The 23,436-nt window shown below is 50.8% G+C and overlaps 1 protein-coding gene across 1 annotated transcript in view; it reads left to right on the top strand.

Moving 5' to 3' along the window:
• LOC112924008 (actin, alpha skeletal muscle 2-like) overlaps positions 1–21,167 on the top strand; it is a 32,546-nt gene extending 11,379 nt beyond the window's left edge. The window contains exons 3-10 of the mRNA XM_026003931.2: positions 118–256; positions 3,853–3,981; positions 7,228–7,338; positions 11,316–11,400; positions 15,162–15,323; positions 15,696–15,884; positions 18,005–18,186; positions 21,024–21,167. Coding sequence (XP_025859716.2) covers positions 118–256; positions 3,853–3,981; positions 7,228–7,338; positions 11,316–11,400; positions 15,162–15,323; positions 15,696–15,884; positions 18,005–18,186; positions 21,024–21,167 — 1,141 coding nt within the window. The remainder of the gene's footprint in view (positions 1–117; positions 257–3,852; positions 3,982–7,227; positions 7,339–11,315; positions 11,401–15,161; positions 15,324–15,695; positions 15,885–18,004; positions 18,187–21,023) is intronic.
• The last annotated feature ends 2,269 nt before the right edge of the window (positions 21,168–23,436 follow it).

Below are 23,436 nucleotides of genomic sequence, written 5' to 3'. Positions count from 1 at the left end.
TTCTGGGAGCTACCTGCACTGCTGTGAGTGCAGAGCCTGCGTCCTCCCTGGCATAGCACCCGCCCCTCAGTCAACACCTTGCAAATGGCACGAATAACCATGTTGTGTCTCCCACAGCCCTGTCCAGGTCACGCACAACATGATGAATGTGCCCGTCGTCTGTGACTATGGCTCAGGCTTCAGCAAGGTGGGCTTTTCGGGCACAGAAGCTCCCCTGGCCATGTTCCCCACCATCCTCGGGAAACTTCGACACGATGTGAGTTGCTTCAACCTCTATTGTGAACCATGTTGCTGTGATCGTGGGTGGGCCCACGTCTGTTTGAGGTCCGCTCTCGGCTCTTTGGGGGGGGGGGTGTCCTCGGGGGGTGGAATTGCTGGCTCATGTGGAAATTCGATGTTCATGTCAAGATTTTAAGGATAGTTCATTCTTCTACAAATGGAAGGATGAGGGGATGAGACAAAGCACGTCTGCGGGCCGGATGCTGTGCTCCTCGTCTGGGCCTTCCCTGCGAGCAGCAGGTAGGATTGGCTCCAACTCTGCCGTCCAGACTTGCGCGCCCTTTGAAGGTGGCCACTTGCTTTCCTCTGGAGGGTCCTGCCAAGTGCTAGGGTCTCTCCGGCCAAAGCAGCCGGGAGACCCTGAGCTCACATAATGACAGTAACTTGTTACCAGGTAGGTGCCATGACGGCCCTTCTCGCTGAAGAGCAACCGGCATATCCCCAGGTGAGCAAGTGAGTGAGGCAGGGCCTGTCAAAGCTCAGCGCCCGGTGCTGAGTCCCTGTGCTCCTCCTTGGGGAGTTTACCCATCTGTGAGAAGGAGCAGCACGGTCACGTGGGGAATCCCAAATATCATGGGGTCCCAGGCTCTGCACCGCTTGGAGCAAATTAATGACAATGTTTGTAATCATGCAGCTGAAGTTAAGATGGACTTTCCTACCTGGGGCATGCTGGGTGGCAGGAAGCCCCTCTCTAAGTGGGTGGCAGCAGGTGCCTGCCCCTTTGCTAGCTGACGGGCCTGTTTCTTCAAGATTGCAGAGCTTAGCGGTGAAGAGTGGGGGCTGCGGGGTCAGGAGACCCACATCTGAACATCGGCCCTGCCTCAGCCCTCATGTGACTTTGGGCAAGTTGCCTGAGTTGCCTCAGTTAATGAAAGCATAAACGCCACGTTTGGCCGAACCTTAAGTGAGGTGGTGCGTGCATGCTTAGCGTGACGTCCAGCCTGTAGGAAGTATGTAGTGGTGACAGAGATGACGCTAAGGGTGGCAACCATGATGAGTGTGAGTGTCCCGGGACGGCCGTAACGGGTGACCACAGACTGATGGCTTAAAACAGCAGAAACTTATTCTGACCTGGTTCTGGAGGCTGGAAGCCCTAAATCCAGGTGTGGGCAGGCCTAGTTCCCTCCAGCAGTGCCAGGGGATGATCCTTCCTGCTCCTTCAGCGGCTGGGGGCTCCCAGCCTTGCCCCTGCAGCTCCTGCTCGGCCTCCACGTGGTCCCTCCTCTTCCCATCTCTGTCTCGGGTCTCCCTCTCTTGGCTCTTACAAGGACACTTGTCACAGGCTTCAGCCCCCATCCCGCCAACATCCAGGATGTTCAATCTCAATGTCTGTAAATAAATCACATCTGCAAAGACCTTTTTTCCAAATACAGTCACCTCTACATAGGTTCTGGGGGGTTGGGTGTGGACATATCTTCAACCCACTACAGCTGGCTTCTGCCTATTGCCCCTAAGCCCCACCTTCCTGCATCTCTGTGTCCCCTGGGGGCTGAGACACCCCTGTCAACCGCTCCCTGACAGATGTCAATCTGGGGCCGAGCGGGCAGGTCTCCTCACTGTTTTGCTGCCCTATTCACATCCACGGGCAGTGGCAAGGGCCTGCGTGCTCCCGCTCCTCACCAGCCTCCCTCCCCATCCAGGCAGAGCCCTCTTCCAGCTCCCACAGCCTCCTCTGAGCTCCCTGCTGCGCCTCATTCTCTGCCCAGCGATCCTGGGGCTCCACTCTCTGGGCGCCTCGGTGTTCCCTGCTGGCTCTTTCAGCCTCCCAGCATGGTGTAACCTGTGCCCGTATTCCGTTCATTGTTTGAAATCCTGGCATGGCATCTTGTGCCGGCAGGTGCAGTGACGTGTCCTGCCAGGGGAAAGCTTGATGTCGCACCACAGGGATAGTCCACAGCCCCAGGGAAGGGAAAAATCCTGTCAACTGTACAAAGAGTGGCCTAGTAGGAAGCAAGATTATATATAAAATAGCATAAAATCACAGTGAGGAAGATCAGATTTCTCACCCAAATAGAAACGAGTGACCACGATGAATTAGCTGCTCAGTAAGTGGCCCACCCGAACCTCAGCGCATGGGGTTCTCTGCTTGTGTCCTGTGAGGTACTCGGCTGCTCCCTCCCAGGCCTGGGGGCTGCCCCAGGGCAGCAGGAAGTGAGCTTCTGCCTCTAAGGGGGAGTCAGCACAGGACGGGGTGCTCTGCATGGACTCACATCACCACGGCCCCTCAGCTGCTTCTCAGTCTGGTGGTAAGCCGGCAGCGAGACCCCTCATGGGAGGCCCCACGGCCACGGAGAGGCAGGCCCTCAGTCCACCCCAACCAGAGCAGCCGCTTGGCCCGAGCCCTGTCCATCTCAGCAGGGTGACACTGCTCCTCCCTGCCCGCAGACCCCTTTAGTCCCCCCACCCTCATGCATCAAGATTTAGCTAAGCCAAAAAATGTCCGAGGCAGGGTGGCCTGGACAGTCATTCATGTCAGCACATCCTTTCAGGTTATGAAATGCATTCCCGACAGCCCTTGCTCCCCTGACAGCAGCCTCAAGAGGAATGTGGGATGGAAGATGTTGTTCCCATCCAAGAGTGGAGATGGAGCTCAGAGGAGGCAGGCAGCTTGCTGGGGGTCTCACGGCTAGTGCTTCCCCCCAGCCCAAGCCCCTCTGCCTCAAAGACAAATTCCTAATGTATGGAGCTCTGTGCGCATGAGCTGTGGTGGCCTCAAGAATGGGGCTTCTCTCTGGAATCCATTGCACCATCACAGCACAGCATCTCCCTGCACCACTGCAGCACGGCACCACTGCAGCATGATCCCAAGGCCATGCTTCCTACAGACTGCTCTTTCCCAACAAGTGAGAACAGGATGGACACCCAGACAGACCCATTTCTGGGAAACATGGGACTGGACTCCTTTCATGAATGACTGGTTCAGGAAGTTCCCAGCTGCCGTGCCGACTGCCCAGCATTCTAGGACACCTGCCCAGCCCTCTCTCTTACATCCGGGCTCTCACCTGGACGACATCCTATGGCCTGTCCTAGCCCCATCAGGCACTCTCTCCGTTTCTTCTCACACTTCATTCTGTATTGATGTTTGTTTCTTGTTAGACACAGATTTACACACGGATCAACTGTCGAATCCCTTCTGAATGACAGAATAACTGGTTTACTCTGCCACAAAAGTAGCGAGGTCCATCTTCCTAAAGGATAACAAATTACATTAAACTGCAGACCCTACCCCTGCTAATTTTCCTGAGCACGTGTAGAAGCTGGTGCCCCTCCCTGACACCTTCGCCTCATCCACCGCCTCTCTCTCTTGCCCTCAGGTGACTCATCCACAGGTGGACAAGGTGAGTGTACTTAGGAGCACTTTTACCTTGTGAGTCCTTTGCTGAAACCTCTTAGTGGCATCTTGAAATTGTGTACAGGTTTGAGGAGGCCATCGCTGCCGGTACTGTGACCTGGAGTGGTCTCCCAGCTGCACATCACAGCTCCCGGTCACTGCTTATCGTGTACCCACACGTGGATGCCGAGTGAGGGTGAGTCACTCTTGGGAGCAGATCTATCCTGGCCCATGTCTTTCAGAATCCCTTGGTGGGGATGGAAGAGGAAGACTGGTTCATCGGAGACGAGGCTCAGGAAAAGCGAGGGGAGCTTAATCTGCAATATCCCATCTCCCGGGCAACCATCACTAACTGGGACAACATGGAGAAGGTAGGCTCAGCTTCTGCTGGGGTGGGACCTGGTCATGGTACCCACTACCGATATTAGGTGGCATGCCTCCTGCCCCAGCACCTGGGGAGGGAGGTGCCCTGGCATTCAGGGCTCTCTGGGCATCTCTTAGCCCTCAGTCCCTGTAGACACTACATTGAGCTACTAACCACATGGGCCATGGAGTCAGAGACCTGAGTCTGAATCCTGTCTCCACCACTTATTATCTATGTCATTAAAAATTTTTTTTTTAAATTTATTCATGAGAGACACACAGAGAGAGACAGAGACACAGGCAGAGGGAGAAGCAGGCTCCCTGTGGGGAGCCTGATGTGGAACTCGATCCCGGGACCCCAGGATCACAACCTGAGCCGAAGGCAGACAGTCAACTGCTGAGCCACCCAGTGCTCCAATCTATGTCGTTTTGGGAAAGTAACCCACTTCCCTGGCCCTCTGTTTCCTTATCTGTAAGAAAAGAGTATAACTGTCTTTGCACATAAAGCTGGTATGAAGGTTAAAGGGATGATGGATAAAAAGTCCCTACTCCACTCCATGCTTAGGACGGCCATTTAAAAACAGCAACTACAACAGAAAATGACAAGCATTGTCATCAGGACCTCGTGCATGGCTGGTGGAAGTGTAAAATGGTGCAGTCGCTGTAGAACACAGCATGGAGGTTCCTCAAAGAGTTAAAGAATTGAAAACAAGGACAGGAAGAGGCGTCTGCACCCCCATGCTCAGTGCAGCATTATGCACAATAGCCAAGGTGTGGAAACAAGCCAGGTGTCCATCAACAGATGAATGGGTAAAGAAACCATGCTGTATAGTCCGGTGGAATATTACCCAGCCTTGAAAAGGAAGGACATTCTGACACCTGCCACAACACGGCTGGACCTGCAGGACATTACGCCCAGTGAAATAAGCCAGATAGAAAAAGACAAACACTGTGGGGTTCCACCCTTAGTTGGCAGATTCGGAAAAACAGGCTGGGGAATGGGGATGGGGAGTCAGTGTGGAAGGAGGACAGAGTTCTAGTTGAGGACAACAAGCAATTTCTGGAGATGGGCGATGGGATGGTTGTACAGCAGAGTGACTATACTTAATGCCACTAAACTGTGCAGTTTTTAAAAAGGTTAAGTTGGTAAATGTTACAATATGTATATTTTACTTTCAGAATAAAATTCCTTAGTCCAGCAGGGTAAAGATGTAACGAATATGGCTATTTGAACCACTTTATGTCTTAGTAGCTGGAGGTTCTGATCAGAGCTTCCATATGTGGCTGAAGTTTACATGCTGCCTGGGAAGATATATTAATTATCCCTGCTGCATAACAACCCATCCCAAATCTTAGAGGCTAAAATACTGATGGCCGCCTACTACATCTCCCAGTTTGTGTGGGTCAGGAATTTGAGAGTGGCTCAGCTCGGTGGCTCTGGCTCAAGGTGTCTCATGAGGCAGCGGTCAGGTGTCAACCAGGGCTGTACCATCTGAAGGCTTGACTGGGGCTGGAGAAGACATTTCCTAGGTGGTGCTCCATGTGGCTGGTAGGGTGGTGCTTCTTGGGAACTTGTTGCAGGGCCCTTCGAAAGTCCTCCCAGCATGGTGGTTGGCTTCCCTCAGAGTGAACAATCGAGGGGGCCAATGTGAAAGCTGCAACGGCTATATGATGTAGCCTTGAAAGCCACACACCTTCACAGTTGCCATACTCTGCAGGTGGCATGAGCCAGTCCTGGTTCCATGCAAGAAAGGCTTTGAGGCCAGGAGGTGTGCATCCCTGAAGGCTGTCTCGGAGGGTGGTTGTGGAAGCATCACTTGCAGACACTCTTCCTATCTGCACAGCTGGGGTGTCAGCTCTGGTTCTGTCCATAGCCCTCTACCAGGGCATCACAGGGGATGCAGAAACTGAAACAGTGTAGATAGGTCTCTGGAGTGTGCAGCCCACTTGCAGGATCCAGGAGCTTGCAGGATCCAGGCTACCTGGGCTGTGGCTTCCACCCACCCCTTACCTCCCCTGTCCAGGAGCTGAGCCCTAGTGGAGCTGACTAATGGTGGGTCTTCAGCTGGTTCTGACTCTTGGTTCAAGTCTTGCCTGAATACCAGGATCATTACAATGATCCTACCCCATGGTACCCATCCTCCTACCTCGCCCCTCCAGCTCACCCCCACGCAGCCTGCAGAGTAATTCTTCTATGTTGGGTCATGCCCCTTCCCTGTTCCAATGCATCAGTGGCTGCACATCCAGCCATGAGCCCATGTCTGGCTTTTGCTGTTTCATGGGTGCCATGTTGCTTTGTGTTTCCATGTCTTTGCACATGTGCCCTCTTTCCAGAGGCACTCCCTCCACTTAGCTCCCCGAGGGAGTCCATCCTTCACATCTGTTTTCATCCTCCATGGAGCCTCCCCCGACAGAGGCAGGTGGGACCTTTATTCAAAGTAAGTAACCATTACTTATTGAGTACCTACTGTGCACCAAGCACTCTGCTGGGTGCTGTGGCCTGAACTGTGTCCCCCAATCTCCTTGTGTTGGAGTCCTGGCCCTCAGAACCTCAGAATATGACCATATTTGGAGATGGGGTCTTAAAAGAGGCAATCAAGGTAACATGAGTTCACTTAGGGGTGACCTGTTCCAGTGTGATCCGGGTCCTTACAATAAGGGGATCAGGACACATAGACACGCTCAGAGGGATGACCCTGTGAGGACACAGGGAGAGGACAGCCATCCACACACAGGCAGAGAGGCCTCAGGAGGACCCCACCTGGCTGACTGCAAGCTTCTGGGACTGGGAGACAATAAGTCCTATGGCTTAAACTGCTCAGGCTGTGGTATTGGTCAAGGTGGCCACTAGGCTTTCTACAAATGTCGTATTTGGTCCTCACTCGTCCTCAGGGTCCCCTATGAGGAAGGAAAATGTTCCACTCTACAGATAAGGAGAGAGCTCCTAAAGTCAAGTCGCTTGTCTGGCACATGCCTGGTGCCATGCTTCCCGGTGCTGTGTCTCGGGGCTCACGTCTGCCCCCATCAGATGAGGACTATGCCTCACGCATCTTTGTTCACTCCTCTTGCCCCGACTCAAGGCCGGCAACAGATGGAGGATCTGTGTCCTGTCATAGCCACACTCACTGTCTTTCCTGCTGTGAATCACAGTTGCATCTGCAGAAAGCCACTTTGTGGTGAAGACAGGTTCCATCCCCCTTGCAGCAGATTGGCTGTGGCTCACTGTGCCTCCGTATTACCCTCTCTCACCACAGATTTGGCATCACTCCTTCTACCAGGTGCTCCGCATTGCCCCGGAGCAGCATCCTCTGATGGTGACAGAGACGCCTTTAAACACAATGCCCAGCAAAGAGAAGATGTCACAGGTAAGAGGCCAGGTGGTGGGCAATGGGTCAGGGAGCAGGTCATGGGGCAGCAGCTCTGGCCACCTTTCGAGCCTTGAGCCTGGGGGATGCCCTCAGGGCATCGCCTCTTTGCTCAGTGAGATGAAGACACAGGAGACATCTGTCCCCTTTGACGCTGGTGGCAAGCAAGGCGGCTACCACGGGAGAGCTCACCAAGGGGCGGGTGTGGGTAAAATGTTTACTGTGACTCATTTCAGGTGGACCCGACAGCAGGTCTGTGGGCAGGGCAGTTGTCCCTTTGCATAGGTGAAGGAGTGGGGGTGTGCAGGAGCAGAAGGGGTTTGGCTGAGGCTGCAGGGCAGGGGGCTAGGAGGTCCGCTGGGTCCTTCTCAGTCCTGCTGGGTCGTGGGGCCAGCTTAGAGGTCCCACCCTCACCCGAGAGCTCCTAATGTCCCCCAGGAAGGAGTTCGTGGTACGTGTGGATCAGACTGACCTGGATGAACTGGATTGAACTGGTTCTTGGAGGCTGTCAAGGACAGATTGGTGGAGAAAGGAGGGTATCCTCCAGTAGACTGCAGAGTCTCCTTTAGGGCCCAAGGGGGGTCCAGGTGGGAGGGGGCGGCAGGGGCTGCCAGGTTCTAGGCACACTTAATGAGGACGTCCATGGACTAATTAAGCAAGCAGCAAGGCTCTACCACCTGGCCCAGCACCCCTGGAGCCCAGGGGGGTCTCCTGCGGTGAGCAGTGACCCAGGGCAGGCTGGCAGCCCGCGGTACCACCTGCCCATGGAGGAGGCTTGCTCCGTGGCCCAGAAACAGAGCACCAGCAATCAGAGCACAGGCGTGAGCTGCTGCCTCATTTCAAACCAAGCCCCGAGGAAGCTGATGAATCTTTGCCCGAACGGGGTCAGGCCCACAGAAGTGGGCCACAGCTGGGCTCCGCGTGGACCGGGCACAAGGCCCACGGCCTGGAAACAGCAGGTATCTGGGCTGAGAACAGCGTGTGCCCATCATGGACCCAGTGAGCTGGAGAGAGAGAAGCAGGGTTGTCGCGCATTCAAGGGGAATATGCCATTGCCAAACTGTCGTAGGGGCCTCCAGAGAATCAGAACGGTGGGACACACACACACACACACACACACACACACAGATCTGCTTTAAGGAATTGGTTCATGTGATTATGGAGACTGACAAACCCCAGTATCTGCAGGGGCAGTCGGCAGGCTGGAGCCTTTTGCTCTGTTTGGATCTTCAACTGCTTGGATGAGGCCCACCCTCCATGGGGAAGTGTAATTGGCATTACTCGATCTATCGATTTAAATGTTGATATTATCCCCAAACACCCTCATATACACACCCTCAGAATAATGATTGACCAAGTGTCTGTGATCCCCATGGCCCAGTCAAATTGAAGGAAAAAATTTACCCTCACACAAGGCACTGTGCTGGCACTTGCCCACCTCCCCTGGGCTCACCGCCTGCCTTTCTGCCCCAGCTCTCTCTGAATCTACCCTTTGGTTATACTGAGATTTCAGCATAAAAACAAAGGGACACACACGTGGGGTAATTTTGGTGATTCTTTACTGAGGAGATTACGCACAAAGGTGAGTATGAGTTTTAGAACAGTGACATGAGCCAGTGTCACTAGGCTAGTGATGGGGAGCCGGGCCCCTAAACCTGACAGGGCACAGGTGGTCAGCGGCCCAGAGAGGGCCTCTGCCGGGAGGATGGACCAGCAAGGACCAGCAGGGAGGGAGCAGGGACGTCCCCTCGTTCCAGCGTCACCTTGGGCAGAACCCAGCCAGCGGGTCACCCAGGGAAGGGGAACTTTTGGCTACTGCCCAGGGCAGAGAGTGGCCGAAGAAGGTGGAAGCTTCTGTTGGCAGATGGGGGGCAGCCTGCAACGGTGGCCTGTGCGGGGGCGCAGGGAGCAGCGCATCACTGCGGGAGAATGGAGTCCCCCCATCTGTGGACTCTCCCCTGCGAGCTCCCTCTGTCCGGGTGCCAGCCTCCCCGGCCCCTCCCAGAGGCTGGAACAAACTAAGGAGCACAGGGCTGGTTCTCCCGGAATAAGTCTGCCTGTTAGCAGGATGTCTGGGGCTGCGTCCCAGCAGAGCAGCAGGTGCAGGGAGCCGCCCAGGATGCAGCGGGGAGCCCGATTCTGGCCCACATGTGGGACCTGGGGTGGATTGCTTGTCGTCGAGGTGTCTTGATTTCCCTATCAGGATGGTAATGGCATCACGCTGGGGATGTCACGGAAATGAGATGAGTTGAAGCCGTGACGTGTGTGTCGTTGTGCTTAGCACCTGTTGAGCATTCCTCAAATGCTGCCTCAGTGTTCTCATCTGTAGGATGGGAGTTTGACCCCAGGATCCTGGATGTCCCTTCTAAGCTCTGTGACCAATGCCAGGCAGGGGAGCTGAGGTTGGTTTTTGTCCTTGCATTTTTAGGAGGTGGGGTTTCTAGTGGGATCACAAAAGCTGCTCTCCCACCTAGAGTCCATGCCCTGCCTCCTCTACCAGGATGCAGACTCTGGGGACGCCGGAGAGTGACACAGACTCACCGCCACTGCCGTGCCCATCTCTGTGTCCTTAAATGTGGTGCCTGCATCCAGGTGCCTAACCTTCCACACATCACGTTACAAACACACGTCGGGGGCGTCTCCACTTGGGGGCTGTTGTGAAAGAAGCAGGTGCAAATGGGCATGAGCCAATCTTTGCATGGACACGTGCTGTTGCTTGTCTTGGGTAAATCCCCAAGCCCCCACTGACAGCTGCCCTCAGACACGTGCTTAGTGACCCCCAACACACTCAGCGGTGTTGCACACTTTGTGCAAATATTGTTTTCTAAAATGCTGTCTACTGGGTTTTGAGGTCTTTGCCAGAGGCCAGCTGGTTCACTTCTTGAGCAGCCCACACCCCAGTCACTTCCCTTATGGTCCTATACCACTCCAGGGCCACTGTACACCTGCCCTACTTGCCCCTGAGCCAGGTACCAAACTAAGGACGGCAGCACCTCTGCCCAGGAGCCTGTGAAATCATTCAGTTGAGCCAAATCACAGGGATCCTCCCAAACTTAGCTAACCGCCGGCTGGCCCTGACAGCTCTAGCTGGCTGTCACCCTGTCCCCAGGTGCTACCCTCCTGTGGCCCTGTTGGCAGGTTTGGAGCTGTACCTCACAAAGTTTGCCAATCAGTGGTCCAAGTGACTGCGTGTTGGTCCCACCATCAAAAGAACCTTGAAATCTTAAACCCAGTGTCACTATCTTGCAGGAGAATCATTCACTTGCTCAGCCAACCTCACGGTGATGGTGCCCAGCCTCCCACCCCTGCCACCTGTTCCCTAACATTCTTGTCCACCAGTCTCTCATGTGGATGAGGCGGGGGCAATGTACATACCCCAGGGGGGACACCATGGGCAACAAAAGCAAGGCTGTGCCTCCCCTGTCCGCGCCTTGCACCCTGTGTACAGTCAGTACCCAGGAGAGCATCCTGGACGCACTGTGCCCGGACTAAGTGTCTGGGGCGCAGTTAACACATAGTAACTGACGGCTTTCGTTGTTGCAATTGTTATAAAACAAGTAAACCATCCCAAGTCAAAGTATTGTGTAAAGCCTGCCTAGCCTCCAAGAGTCGAAAGAACAAAAGCGTGGAGAGGACAATGTTGGCTTCACAGAGGCATTGGGGGTTCAGCATCACCCCCATCATGGAAACTGGGTGGCTCAGATGATGCGATCCCCTCGGTCTTGTGGCAGCGTGTTATGTCTGCCCTGTCAGGTCCCTGGGAAGGATGCGAGCCCGCGTTACTGGGAGGCAGTGTCGCGGAGCTCGTGGGCAGAGCTGGGCTGAAGAGTGGCACGCTCCCTGACTCCGTAGGCTGGATCTCTGGGGAGCCAGGTGCCCCTGCAGGTGGGCTTCGTGCGCCCGAGGACTAAGGGAAGACCCGCCTGCTCTTCCGTCCACTGGCCTGGCGTCCAGCGCTTCCCATTGCTTCTCCGCAGATCCTGTTTGAGACCTTCAACGTGCCGGCCCTGTACTTAGCCAACCAGGGAGTCCTTTCTCTATACGCCTCTGGCCAGACCTCGGGTGAGTGGCCCCCTCGGAGCCCCGTGAGCCCACGCCTGTCCTCTTCCTCCCTGCCAAATAATGAATGAAGGGAAGGATCCACGGGACGTGAGAAACACACTGGACGGCCCTCCTCCTAATTCTCTCCTGGCCTCCTGGGTAAGCAATTTGCTTCCACTAGGCTCACTTAGCTCCTTGACAGCTTTATCGAGGTGTCACTGGTGCATGATGAAGCCAGGGTGCCTAAGGCATGCAATTTAAGAAGTTTTGACGTGTAGATACACTCATGTAGCCACCAGCACAGTCAAGATAAGGGGCGGATCCGAGACTTCTAAACATCCCCCCTGCCCCGGCCCCACACCGCCCCACGCTGCCCCCTCCAGGCTGTCCTCACATGTGTTTGCATTTTCTGGAATTTTGCGAGAATGTTGTTGGGTATGTACTCTTTTTCTTGTGGCTTTTTCCTCCTCAACATAATTATTTGGAGATTCATTCGTGCTGCTGTTTGTATTAATAGTTCATTTCTTTTTATTGCCAAGTGGTATTCCATTGTGTGAATGCACCACACTTTGCTGATTTATTTACCTGTGGATGGACATTTGGGTTGTTTCCAGTCGGGAGCTATTATAAATAAAGCTGCTGTGAACATTTGTCTACAAGTCTTTGTGTGGACATACACTTTCGTTTTACTTGCGTAAAAATACCTACAAGTGACATGATTAGGTCAGATGGTAAGAGTATTTTAATTTTTTAAAAATCCGCCAAACTAGCTCCCAGAATGGCTGCATGCCTTCATGCCTTGCTTGCCAGCCACATGAGAGTGCCCGTTCCTCCACAGACTGGCACGGCCGCTCTTCATCATGCAGCCCTTCTAGCAGGTGCACAGTGGCATCTCGCTGTGGTTTTGACTCATAGGTTCCCTAACAAGCAGTAGTGGTGAGCATTCCATTATATGGAACTTTGGTGAAGTGTCTGTTCAAATGTCCTGTCAATTTTTCACTGACTTCATCTTTTTTATAAAAAAAGGTTTTATTGGGGATCCCTGGGTGGCTCAGCGGTTTAGCGCCTGCCTTTGGCCCAGGGCATGATCCTGGAGACCCGGGATCGAGTCCCACATTGGGCTCCCTGCATGGAGCCTGCTTCTGCCTGTGTCTCTGCCTCTCTCTCTCTGTGTCTTTCATGAATGAATAAATAAAATCTTTAAAAATTAATTAAGTAAAAAGATTTTATTTATTTATTTATTTATTTATTTATTTATTTATTTAGGAGAGAGTGAAAGAGTGCAAGCGGGGGGAGGGAGAGGGAAAAATAGACTCCATGCTGAGTGCTGAGCCTTTTGTGGGGCTTGATCCCACAACCCTGAGATCATGACCTGAGCCGAAACCAAGAGTCAGATGCTCAACCAACTGAGCCACTCAGGTGCCCCTGAGTTGTTCATCTTTGAGTTTTGAGAATTCTTTTTGTTCCCTATATCAGCCTCTCACCAGGTACATGTTTTGCAAAGATTTGCTCCCAGTCTCTGGCTTGGCTTTTCAGTTTCCTCACCATGTACTTTGAAGAGCAAAAGTTTTTAATTTCAGTGAAATCTATTTATCCTGTGTGTGTGTGTGTGTGTGTGTGTGTGTTTGTGTGTGTGGCTCATGCTTCTGGTGTAAAATCTAAGAAACACATGCTGAACCCAAAGCTTTTCTGCTGTGATTCCTTCTAGAAGTTTTATAAATTTCAGTGTTACACTTAGTTCTGTGATCCATGTGGAGCGCGGTTTTGTGTGTGGCTTAGAGTACGCATGAAGTTTTTTTCTTGGTATGTGTATAGATGTCCAGTTGTTCCCACACTATTTGTTGAAAAGACAACTGAAGAGTGAAGACATTCCTCATCGAATTACCCTATGCATTTTTTGGAAAACCAGTTGTCCGTATTTGTGTGGGTCTATTTCTGTAGTCTGTGTTCTGCCCCAGCGATCTGTTTGTCTACCTCTAGGATGATACTACATTGTCTTGATTACAGGAGCTTTATAAATCTTGAAATATGATGTTAGTGCTACACCATCGGACTCTTATTTTTTTTAAATAACATTTTGGCCATTCCAGGTTCTTTTCATTTTCATATAAATTTTAGAATCATGTTCTCAGTTTCTACCAAAAAAAGTATCTTTGAGTTTTGATCAGAATTTCATTGAATTTATAGATCAATCTGGAGAAAATTGGTATCTTAACAACAGTCATGTCTCCTGACTAATAAATATGGTCTATCCCCTAAGTGTTCTCTAATTTCTCTTGGCAGTGGTTCATGGTTCACAGTGTAAAATCTGTGCAAACCAGTCATCAGATTTATCTCTAAGTATTTCATATATTTTGATTCTATTATAAACTGTATCTTTAGTTCAATTTCTGATAGTTCCACACAAGTATATAGAAATACAATCAGCTCTTGTATGCTGATATTGTATCCTGGCACCCTAACTAAACTAATTTATTAGTGCTGATAGGATTTTCTACTTAGACAACCATGTTGTCTATAGTTTAATTTCTTTATTTCCAAACTGAGTGCTTCTTATTGTTTTTTTTTTTTTTTCTTGCCTCGTTGCTCTGGCTAGAATCTTCACTCAATACTAAATGGAAATGGTGGAAGCAGACACCCTTATCTTGTTCCAGACCTCAAGAGGAAATCATTCAGTCTTAATTGAATGATTAAGTGCATTGTTAGCTATAGGTTTTTCATTGACATCCTTTATCAGTTTGAGGAAATTATCCAGTATTCCTAGTTTGATGAGTGTTTTTTTTTTTTTTTTTTTTTTTAGTCATGAAAGGATGTTGGATTTTGTCAAATGAACTCTCTGCCTCTACTGATAAGATCATGTAGAATTTCTCTTTTAGTTCTTTAACATGGTGAATTACATTAATTGATTTTTGAATGTTAAAACAATCTTGCATTCCTGAGATAAAAATCAATTTGGTCATGACTTGCTATCCTTTGCATATATTTGCTAAAATTTGTTTAGGAGTTTCGTGTCTGTGTTCATGAAGGATCATGGTCTGTCATGTTCTTTTCTTGGGACGTCCCCTCTCTCAGGGGCCACTGAGACCGTCCTTTGTTGCTTGATGTCCAACATCTTGAAAACTGTTGTTTCCTGTATTTCTGTTTTAGGTGTTTCAGGTGTGTGGAGGGAACACACTCCTTGTTCCCTACCTTAGCTAGATGTGGAGGTCTTCATTTTAAATGTGAGGTCCTTGGTTACCAGATCCAACATGTGAAAGAAGGCAATCGACCAGACCACTGATCCACTCTGGATGGCTCTACAAGTCACCATTTCACACAGAGTGAAGCCTGTGTTTCCAAACCCACATCACAAATTTTGGACTAGCACAGAGAGATGTAGTTTGCCTTGCTATCTAAATTGTACACATCTTTCACTGCATCCAGCCTCTTCCGACAGTCAAGCGCCACCCAGAGATTCCCAGTGCCTACATTGATGGACAGTTTTTTAGGGAAAAAGCTGTTAGGAGCAGAGTATTCTTCTTCCTCTTTTATCCTTTGGCAACTGCTGCTAATGCCTATATGTCTTGTTTAATATGAAAATTTGCAGGTTTTCTGACCAAAACTTTGGTGTGACCTGGATAGGTTTTACCCTAGCACACTCTCCTACAGAAGAAAGTTTGCTCCTCAGATCTTTGCCTTCTCCTCCAATTATTTCCCATTTACCATCTCTTCCTGCAGACTTGACAATTGATAAGGGATGTCATGCACCCTGCATTATGATGCCAGCATGTTCTCTTGTCTAGGAACAACCATTGAATCTGGAGAAGGAATGACATACTTTGTGCCCATCATTGACGGCTGTGCTTTACATCAGTCGACCATCCAGGTGGACATGGCAGGCCAAGACCTAACATTGTACCTCCTGAAACTATTGACAAACAGTGGGCACTCGTTGGTGAGCACAGGTAGGAAATTGCTATTATTGGCCAAGTGAACCAGTCTCTGGAGTGTAATATCCTGCTTGGCTTGCTCAACCTGCGGCCTTCAATTGTAAAGAAAGCTAAGACTACTTGACTATGATTCAAGTTTTACAAACAGGTCCATTTATATTTAGGGACATTTAGTGATTGGTAGTGGTTGATAATGACAATGAGAATCATGGTGATGGTGATGGTGATGACAATAGTGACGGTGGTGATGATGGTGATGGTGGTGATGATGAGAATGATGGTCACCATGTGCCCACCACAAGGAGCTGAGTTTTCAAAAAGTTGCTCTCTGGGGACAGAATGCTCCTGTGAACCATGTTGGGTCACATTTTTTCCCTTCCTCCATAGGTGATCGGGAATACATCCGGAACATAAAAGAAAAATGTTGCTATGTGGCTCTGGACTTTGACAAGGAGAAAATGAAAGCTGACTGTCCTTCCTATGCACAGAAGTATCAGCTGCCCGATGGCCAGGAGATCACCCTTGGGCGGGAGAAGTTCTTCTGCCCTGAAGGGCTTTTTCAGGCAGATCTCATAGGTAAGGGGAGGGAAGAGGTCAGGGGTGAGTCCAAACCTGGATAGCAGGATTGCTATAAAGGGAATGGAGCCCCGTAGCCAAGGGGGGGGGTACTGCTTTGAGTGGCAAGTTGGCACCCATTTCAAAAGTTCCTGTGATATTAACTATCACTTGTTAAACCTGTACTGTATGCCTGTGACTTTGGCGACCACCGTACACGGGCTATAGCTTACAATCCTCCCCCATCTGACCTGCTCCATGTTACAGATGAAGAAATCCAGTGCAGAGCACTAAATATTTGCCAGGTGTGACTGAATTCTACATGGGACCATATTTTTCTCTCCCATTATATATTATTCATACTCCAGGTCTACTCACAAAATAATTTGAAATATACAAATGGAGACAAAGCAGCTAAAACCATAGGTTTGGAAGAAACTAAATGTTTGGCTGATTTAGAGATTCTTTTTAAAATTCTGGTATAGTTAACATCCAGTGTTTTATTAGCTTGGGGTGTACAATATACTGATTCGACAGTTCTATACTTCATCACCCAGGGCTCACCACGACATGTGCGCTCCTTCATCCCCAGCACCTGCTCCCCTAGCCCCCAGTCACCTCCTTCTGGCGGCCAGCAGCATGTTCTCTGTAGTTCAGAGTCTGTTTCTTGGTTTGTTTTTTTCCCCTTTGTTCATTTGTTTCTTAAATTCCACATACGAGTGAAATCATATGGTACATGTCTTCCTCTGACTAACTTATTTCAGCTACTATCATACCCTCTAACTCCAACCATGTCATTGCAAATTGCAATGATTTCATTGCAAGATTTCATTCTTTCTTTCTGGCTGAATCATATTCCATTGTGTATACACACCACCTCTTCCTCGCAGCATTGTTTACAATGGCCAGATGCTGGAAGCAGCCCCAGTGATCTAGAGGTCTTACACGAGCACTGAGTTGGCTAAGCTCCCTGGCAGGCGTGCAGAACAGGAAAACAGTGATGGCTTGTAAAATCCCCATTGACGGGGAAGATTTCCAGGTAGTCATGGAAGACCAACTATTTCCTGGAATCAATTTTTAAAAATTTTAGAAAATTTAAAAATATTTTTTAAAATTTAAAAAATTTAAAAATAATTGGTTACAAGGGGCAGAGGGGAATAAAAAGAACTGAGCCACTTCCCCACAATTAGTGCCTAGTAAGGACATGGCTGTTACATCTAGTGTGAGTGGGCTGGCTTTACCTCCGCTTTCCCCATTGGACTGTGCAGTGGAAAATGGCTCCAATCATAGCATGTGCCCCAAAATATTAGGTGGACACGTGAAACCATCCCTGAATGAAGTTCCTCACTGACAATGTGAACATTCTCCTCTGAGTCTGGGTAGGCCTCTATGAGCAGGAGCACACAGCCAACACCGTGATGAGAGTGAAGCGTTTGCAGCTCATGCTCATTGGGTCTGGCACGTCCTGGACGATTCCAGAAGATCAGCCTTTTCAGACTTTATCCCGAGGCTGTGTGGTACATGCTATCCCAGATGAGGACAACAAGACATCCTCCCGCTGTCATGAAGGGCTCTTCCCCCATATATGTGTTTATGTGTATGGACTAATGATGAGTCTAGGAAGGATGTTAAATAGATGTATTGTGGTGATCATTTTGCAATATATACAAATACCAAATCATGAAGTTGTGCGCCTGAAACTAATATAATGTGGTGTGTCAATTATACCTCCATTAAAAAATAAATGTTTTTTTTTCAAAAAGGAGGAATTAGTATAGTTTTCAAAGGCCACCTGAGCAAGGACACCGCCTCTGCAGAAATCTGTTTATAAGAGCAATTGATACCGTGGCATTAAATTTTAATAATTGTCAGTTAACTTTTGGGTATAAATCATCTCAGATGAGAGAGGAAATTAATGTTTATTTATTCAGCCATTGGCTAGTCAGTCCCACATAGTTGCACACATTATCTTGTTGAAATCTGTAAGGGCCCTGGGGTCAGTGGTGCTGATGTTTGCCACCACACTCGGAGCTGAGGCTTGGTTGGGGGGGAGTCCGCGCCTCCCCAGGGCCTCCAACTGGGAGGAAAGAGCCCGAGGCTGCAGCCCCCAAACCTCTGCCTTCCTCCGCCCATCCTGACAGGGAGACGTGAGCTAGGCATCCACATGAAGGCCTTCCAGAGCATCAGCTCCTGCAATTCTGCCCTCTGGAAGATTCTCTTCAGCCACATCGTATTGTCTGGAGGAACTGGCTCCTGTTCTGGCTTGTGCTTCCGGTTGCAGAAAGAAATATCTGCCCTGGTTTCCCCTACGATTAACGTGAAGGTACGGTGCCCCAACCCACCCTTCGGGGACTTCCTGCGTTCATTGCACAGAAAATTCTAGAATACCAGGTGTGCCAGGCACGTGGTCAGGTGCTTGAGGAGTGATCAGTAAACAAAAGTCAGGAACATTAGTGGCTCACATCCTAGTCAGTGAAGGAAGCGGTACAATACAAACCAACGTGCCAGGGAATACATGTGTTAGGAGGGGCTGTGAGCCAGTGGGAAGCAGCCAACGAAGGAGGCGTGAGTGGTCGGGGTGGGTCTCCTCAGGAAGGAGGCATCTGAGGAGATGCTCAGAGGACATGCTCGAAGGGGATGCTTGGGGGAGATGCTTGGGGAAGATGCTTGGGGGAGATGCTCAGAGGAGATACTTGGGGTAGATGCTCAGAGGAGATGCTTGGGGGAGATGCTTGGGGGAGAAGCTCAGAGGAGATACTTGGAGGAGATGCTTGGGGAAGATGCTCGGGGGAGATGCTCTGGGGAGATACTTGGGGAAGATGCTTGGGGGAGATGCTTGGGGGAGATGCTTGGGGGAGAAGCTCAGAGGAGATACTTGGAGGAGATGCTTGGGGGAGATGCTCGGAGGAGATGCTCAGAGGAGCAGAGGAGCCATAGGGATGTCTGTGGAAGCAACGGTCAGGCAGAGGGAGCAGCCCCTGTGGCGGGGGAAAGGAAAGGCTGGGTTGGCGGGGGTTGAGCCAGGAGAAGGGCAGTGAGGTCAGAGAAGTTGTGTGGGGCTTCGACCCTGAGCAGAGCCAGCCCGGAGGATGACTCCAGCTGCTCTGGGGAGGGCTGACTTTGAGGGTGGGGCACGGACTGTCAGGTGCGGTGCAGGGTGGGCCAGTGCTCCAGATGAGGGTGGAAGGTCCACAGGGAGGAGGTGGCATGTCCCCCAGTGTTCCCACCTGAGCAGCTTGAACGATGTGGCTGCCATCCCTGCAGGCGGGAAGACCATTGGGGGACTAGCTGGGGGAGACGTCAGGTGTCTCTCTGGCGCTTGAGAGCTGGTCAAGGACAGTTACAGAGTTTGGAGGTGGGACAGGGGCTCCAGGTGCACCCATTGGAGGCTTCTGTGGAGGCAAGGTGCTCTAAGGCCAGAGGGACCCCAGAGAGGGGTAGACGGGGAGGAGGACTGGCTCAGGTGGACGAGACGTGAGGGGGGTGACAGTGCAGACATGGACCATGCGCTCAGGGCCAGTGCCAAAGGCCCAAAGGAAATCAGTCATCTGCCCGGCTCTGCTCTTGCTCGGGATTCTTGCCCTCATCCTGCCACCACGTAAAATTGTTATGTATGTATTTAGTTTTAAAGTAATGGCTTTTATTTTTTAGGGAAGTGTTAGGTTTACAGGGCTCCCGAAGGTGACTAGTTCTGCAAACGTTACCCAGCGGTCTGTGGTTTTTCCTCTTTTTCTTTTCTTTCTTTTAGCATATTTTTCCTATTTCAACCCTTTGGCCATTTTTCTGTTGGTGGTTTTGCATTCTTCTGAATGCGTAAATATCCCAGTTTTGTGCATGCTCTGTGGGATCTGAGAAGACACAGACGGGGTAGGTGACTCGTCTGAGTGACAGCCTGTTGGTGGCAGCAAAGACCAGTGGGTCTCTGGGTGGCCGAGACTGCTCTCTCCTCTGCCGGATGCCTGACCCTGAATGTGCTCTTTCCCCTACCTCTGACTCTTCCTTTTTTTTCTTTAAAATCTTTGCACTATTTCTTTTCTTAACCAAGAGGAACAAATGCTTCCCAGCCAGGCAGGATTCTGTGGGGCCACAGAGCTGGCGAGCAACAGTAGCCGAGTTTCAGAATCATCCTCTGGAGTCATCCCACGTCCCCCCAGACCTTGGGTGTTCTGAATCCTCGCTCCAAATCCCTTTTCCCTGCTAATCCCTGTGGCAAAGCATCTGCCTTCCTGCGTTAAAACAACAAGCCTGTTCTATTGTGTGGTGTATCCACATGCCTTTAGGAAGGTCCGTGGACACATGAGGACGGCCACTGTCTGACCTTGAGCAAATGAATCTAACCTTGAGCCATAGGGGTCCCACCTGGTGGTGGGCGTGGTGATGTCTGGCTCCTCCAGGCGCAGAGGTGCCTCCGACCTGGGGCAGACGCTCTGTTCTCTCCCAGAATCGAGGGCGAATGTGCACAGGGCAGCCGTCAGTGCGAGTCAGGGCTGAGCACAGTGGAAGTCTCGAGCGTGAGCATGAAACGACAGGGATTTCTCCAGGTTGTTCAATCCCCTGTGATTTTTGCTTTGCTCCTCTGTATTTTCTCATTTTTCTGCAAAACACATATGCCTTCCACGTAGACTTTGTAGAACTTGATGTATCATGCATTCTAGAGGGATCCTAAGAGCCAAGGGGAGTCCTTTCTGCTCCTGCTCCTTTTATCCTGTAGTTTAAAGCCACAGGCAGACAGCGTGTGGACCGACACGCTTCTTCAAAGGTCGGAATAAATAGTATTTGCCCGGAGGGTAGAAACAACTGCCCGTGAGCTTCGTTCAGGGACGGCTGTTTTATGTCCCAAGTTAATTAATTAATTAATTAAAATTAAAAAAAGATTTTATTTATTTATTCATGAGAGAGAGAGAGAGAGAGAGAGAGAGAGAGAGAGACAGGCAGAGGGAGAAGCAGGCTCCCTGCGGGGAGCCCAACGTGGGACTCCATCCCCGGTCTCCAGGATCCCTCGCTGGGCTGAAGGCGGCGCTAAACCGCTGAGCCACCCAGGCTGCCCTTATGTCCAAATTTAGAGAAGTATTTTGATTCTGGTTTCTTCCCCTCTCCCCGCCCCGTTCCTCCCCTGCAATCCCCCCCTCCCGCACCCCTTCCCTGCCTCCACCCTTCCAGGTGTCCACCTGCCCCTACTCCACTTACAGTGCCTGGGTGGGCGGCTCCATCCTGTGCTCACTCTCCACCTTCAAGGACATGTGGGTCACTAGCAAAGAGTATAAGGACATCGGTGCCTCTATCGTCAGTAGGAGAACCTTCTGATCTGCAGCTGTGTGGATCTGTGTGGACCTGTCCTATCAATACCAGCTCCAGGCTGAGCCCCAACTTGGCTGGATCGATCAGAGCTCAGGACCAACTTGAACATGAGGGTGGTCCTTCCTCCCCATACTTCTGTAGATGTGGCCAATAAAGGACAGACACCTTCTCTCTGGGCATGGTTTGCAGCGTCTTGGGAAATGCTCACAGGGCACTCACTTCACTAACACAGGGCAACGAAGGGGGGGGGGATTTCTTTCTTTCTTTCTTTTTTTTTTTAGATTCTATTTATTTATTCATGAGAGACACACAGAGAGAGGCAGAGACATAGGCAGAGGGAGAAGCAGGCTCCATCCAGGGAGCCTGATGCAGGATTCGATCCCAGGACCCCAGGATCACGACCTGAGCCGAAGGCAGATGCTCAGGCGCCCCGGGGAGGGAACTTCTGCTAACCCCTGTGGACGGTCAGCATGGTCAGGTGCGTGGCAGTAACGAACATCCCCTAGGCTCACAGCCATAAACCAGCCTGATCCCCACTTGTGCTGCTGGTTCATTGTAGGCCAGCGGGGCTCTCTCCTGCATCATCCTCGCTCCAGAATCTGGCCGACAGAGCGGACACTGTCTGGAACATTGTCATTTACTGTGGGTGAGCATAAGATCCCCCTGGTGGGCCTTTCATTGGCAACGAAAGTCTCCAGCCCGACCCGGACACTGGGCACATCTGCTCACGGTTAATTGGGCAGGACAAGTCACATGGCCCCAAACCACCACAGGGACTGGGAAGTGCCATCCTGCTACAGACACGCCGTCCCAAATGGGGAGGACAGCGCAGATGCTCTGGTCAGGAGGACACCATTAGGGCGGCAGCCAGGGCACACATGATGCCAGGGGTTTAATCCTCATGCGCCCAGCTGTGAGATTGGTTTATTAAAACCGATTTCATGATTCAGGAACTGAAACTAAGAGAGGCTAATTAACTTGGTGAAGGTCATTGAGACAATGATGGGGAATTCAAGTCTGTGCATAAACCTCGTAGGGCTGCAGAGGGTGAGGAACATAGGAGAGAAGGACGAAAACAGTGGGGGAGCAGCTCCCCCACCGAGCACAAGGTTTCCCTGTCAACAGAGCCCTGGGAAAGTCCCATACACAGATGCCCTCTGATGACATTTCTGAGCATCAAAGGTGACGAATAAATTCTAGACACAGTGAGAGACGACAACAGTAAACAGGTAAACTCTAAAGTAGGGCTACTAGGAAAAATCCAGAATGCCAGTTAAACCTGAATTTCAGAAATAGAGCAAATAACTTTTAGAAGAAGCCCATCCCAAACATTGCCTGTGTTTTTGTTTGCTAAATCTGGCAACTACTCTAAAATAAAGAGGTCCTACTGCATCAGAACTCCTACCTGCAAAGATGGTGTCGGAAGACAAGAAGCTGCAGGGAATTCCCTACCTCGTCCCACTGCTTGAACCAGCTGAACCTGAACTCCATCCGAGGACTCATTAGTTGAGAAGCCAGTAAATCTCACTTTTATTTAATCTAGATTGCAACTAAAGATGATTCTTTAAAGCAGACAAGGTCTGGAACACAATCTCATGACCTGTGGGGGATATTTAACATTTTCCTTGTCTGTATATTTGAACCTTAATTTTGCACTTTGACTTAGCCTTGGACGTTCTTCTCTAAACACCCAGTTTAGAGCATGTACCTTCCTGAGGATTGGATTCATTCATTCATTCAGCCTCTCCTCCTTCCAAAAAGCCCCATTCCACGAGGGTTCATGGGCCAGGGAGGATCAAGTCAGGAGGACCTATGTTGGAGTTCTAACTCAGGCGCACTCCAGTTGTGAGTTCTAGAACAACTCGTATCCCCTCCTCAAGCCTCTGTTCTGCCGTCTGTGAAAGGGGGTGTCACACAGCTAGTGGGTTTTGCTAAGGAAGGGCCCAGTGTGAGGCCCCTGGTGGCGCCAGGGTCTTGACATCTTCACCATCAGCACCGCAAGCCCATGCTGCCCCCCCCACCCCCGGAGTTGGAACCAGCCTGGCCGAGAGCCCCTCCCGCTGGCTGTGTGGCCGTCTCTACCCCACGTCTCAGCCGCCAGAATGAGCAGCAGGCTTGGACGGAAGGAATGTTCTGTGCTCCCGGGGTCCCTTTCCTCTATCTGCTCTCCCAACCTTCTGGCAAAAGTTTGCAAGCACCGACTTGTAGCAGGTGCCACACTGGATGCTCTTGAGGAAGAGATGAAAAAGCATTGTCCCTGCCTCCTCAGAAGTCA

The sequence above is a fragment of the Vulpes vulpes genome, chromosome 5, assembly GCF_048418805.1.
Source record: "Vulpes vulpes isolate BD-2025 chromosome 5, VulVul3, whole genome shotgun sequence".
In the NCBI taxonomy this organism is placed as follows: domain Eukaryota; kingdom Metazoa; phylum Chordata; class Mammalia; order Carnivora; family Canidae; genus Vulpes; species Vulpes vulpes.
The sequence above is the reverse complement of the archived record's forward strand: the minus strand, read 5'-3'. Positions and strand labels throughout refer to the sequence as shown.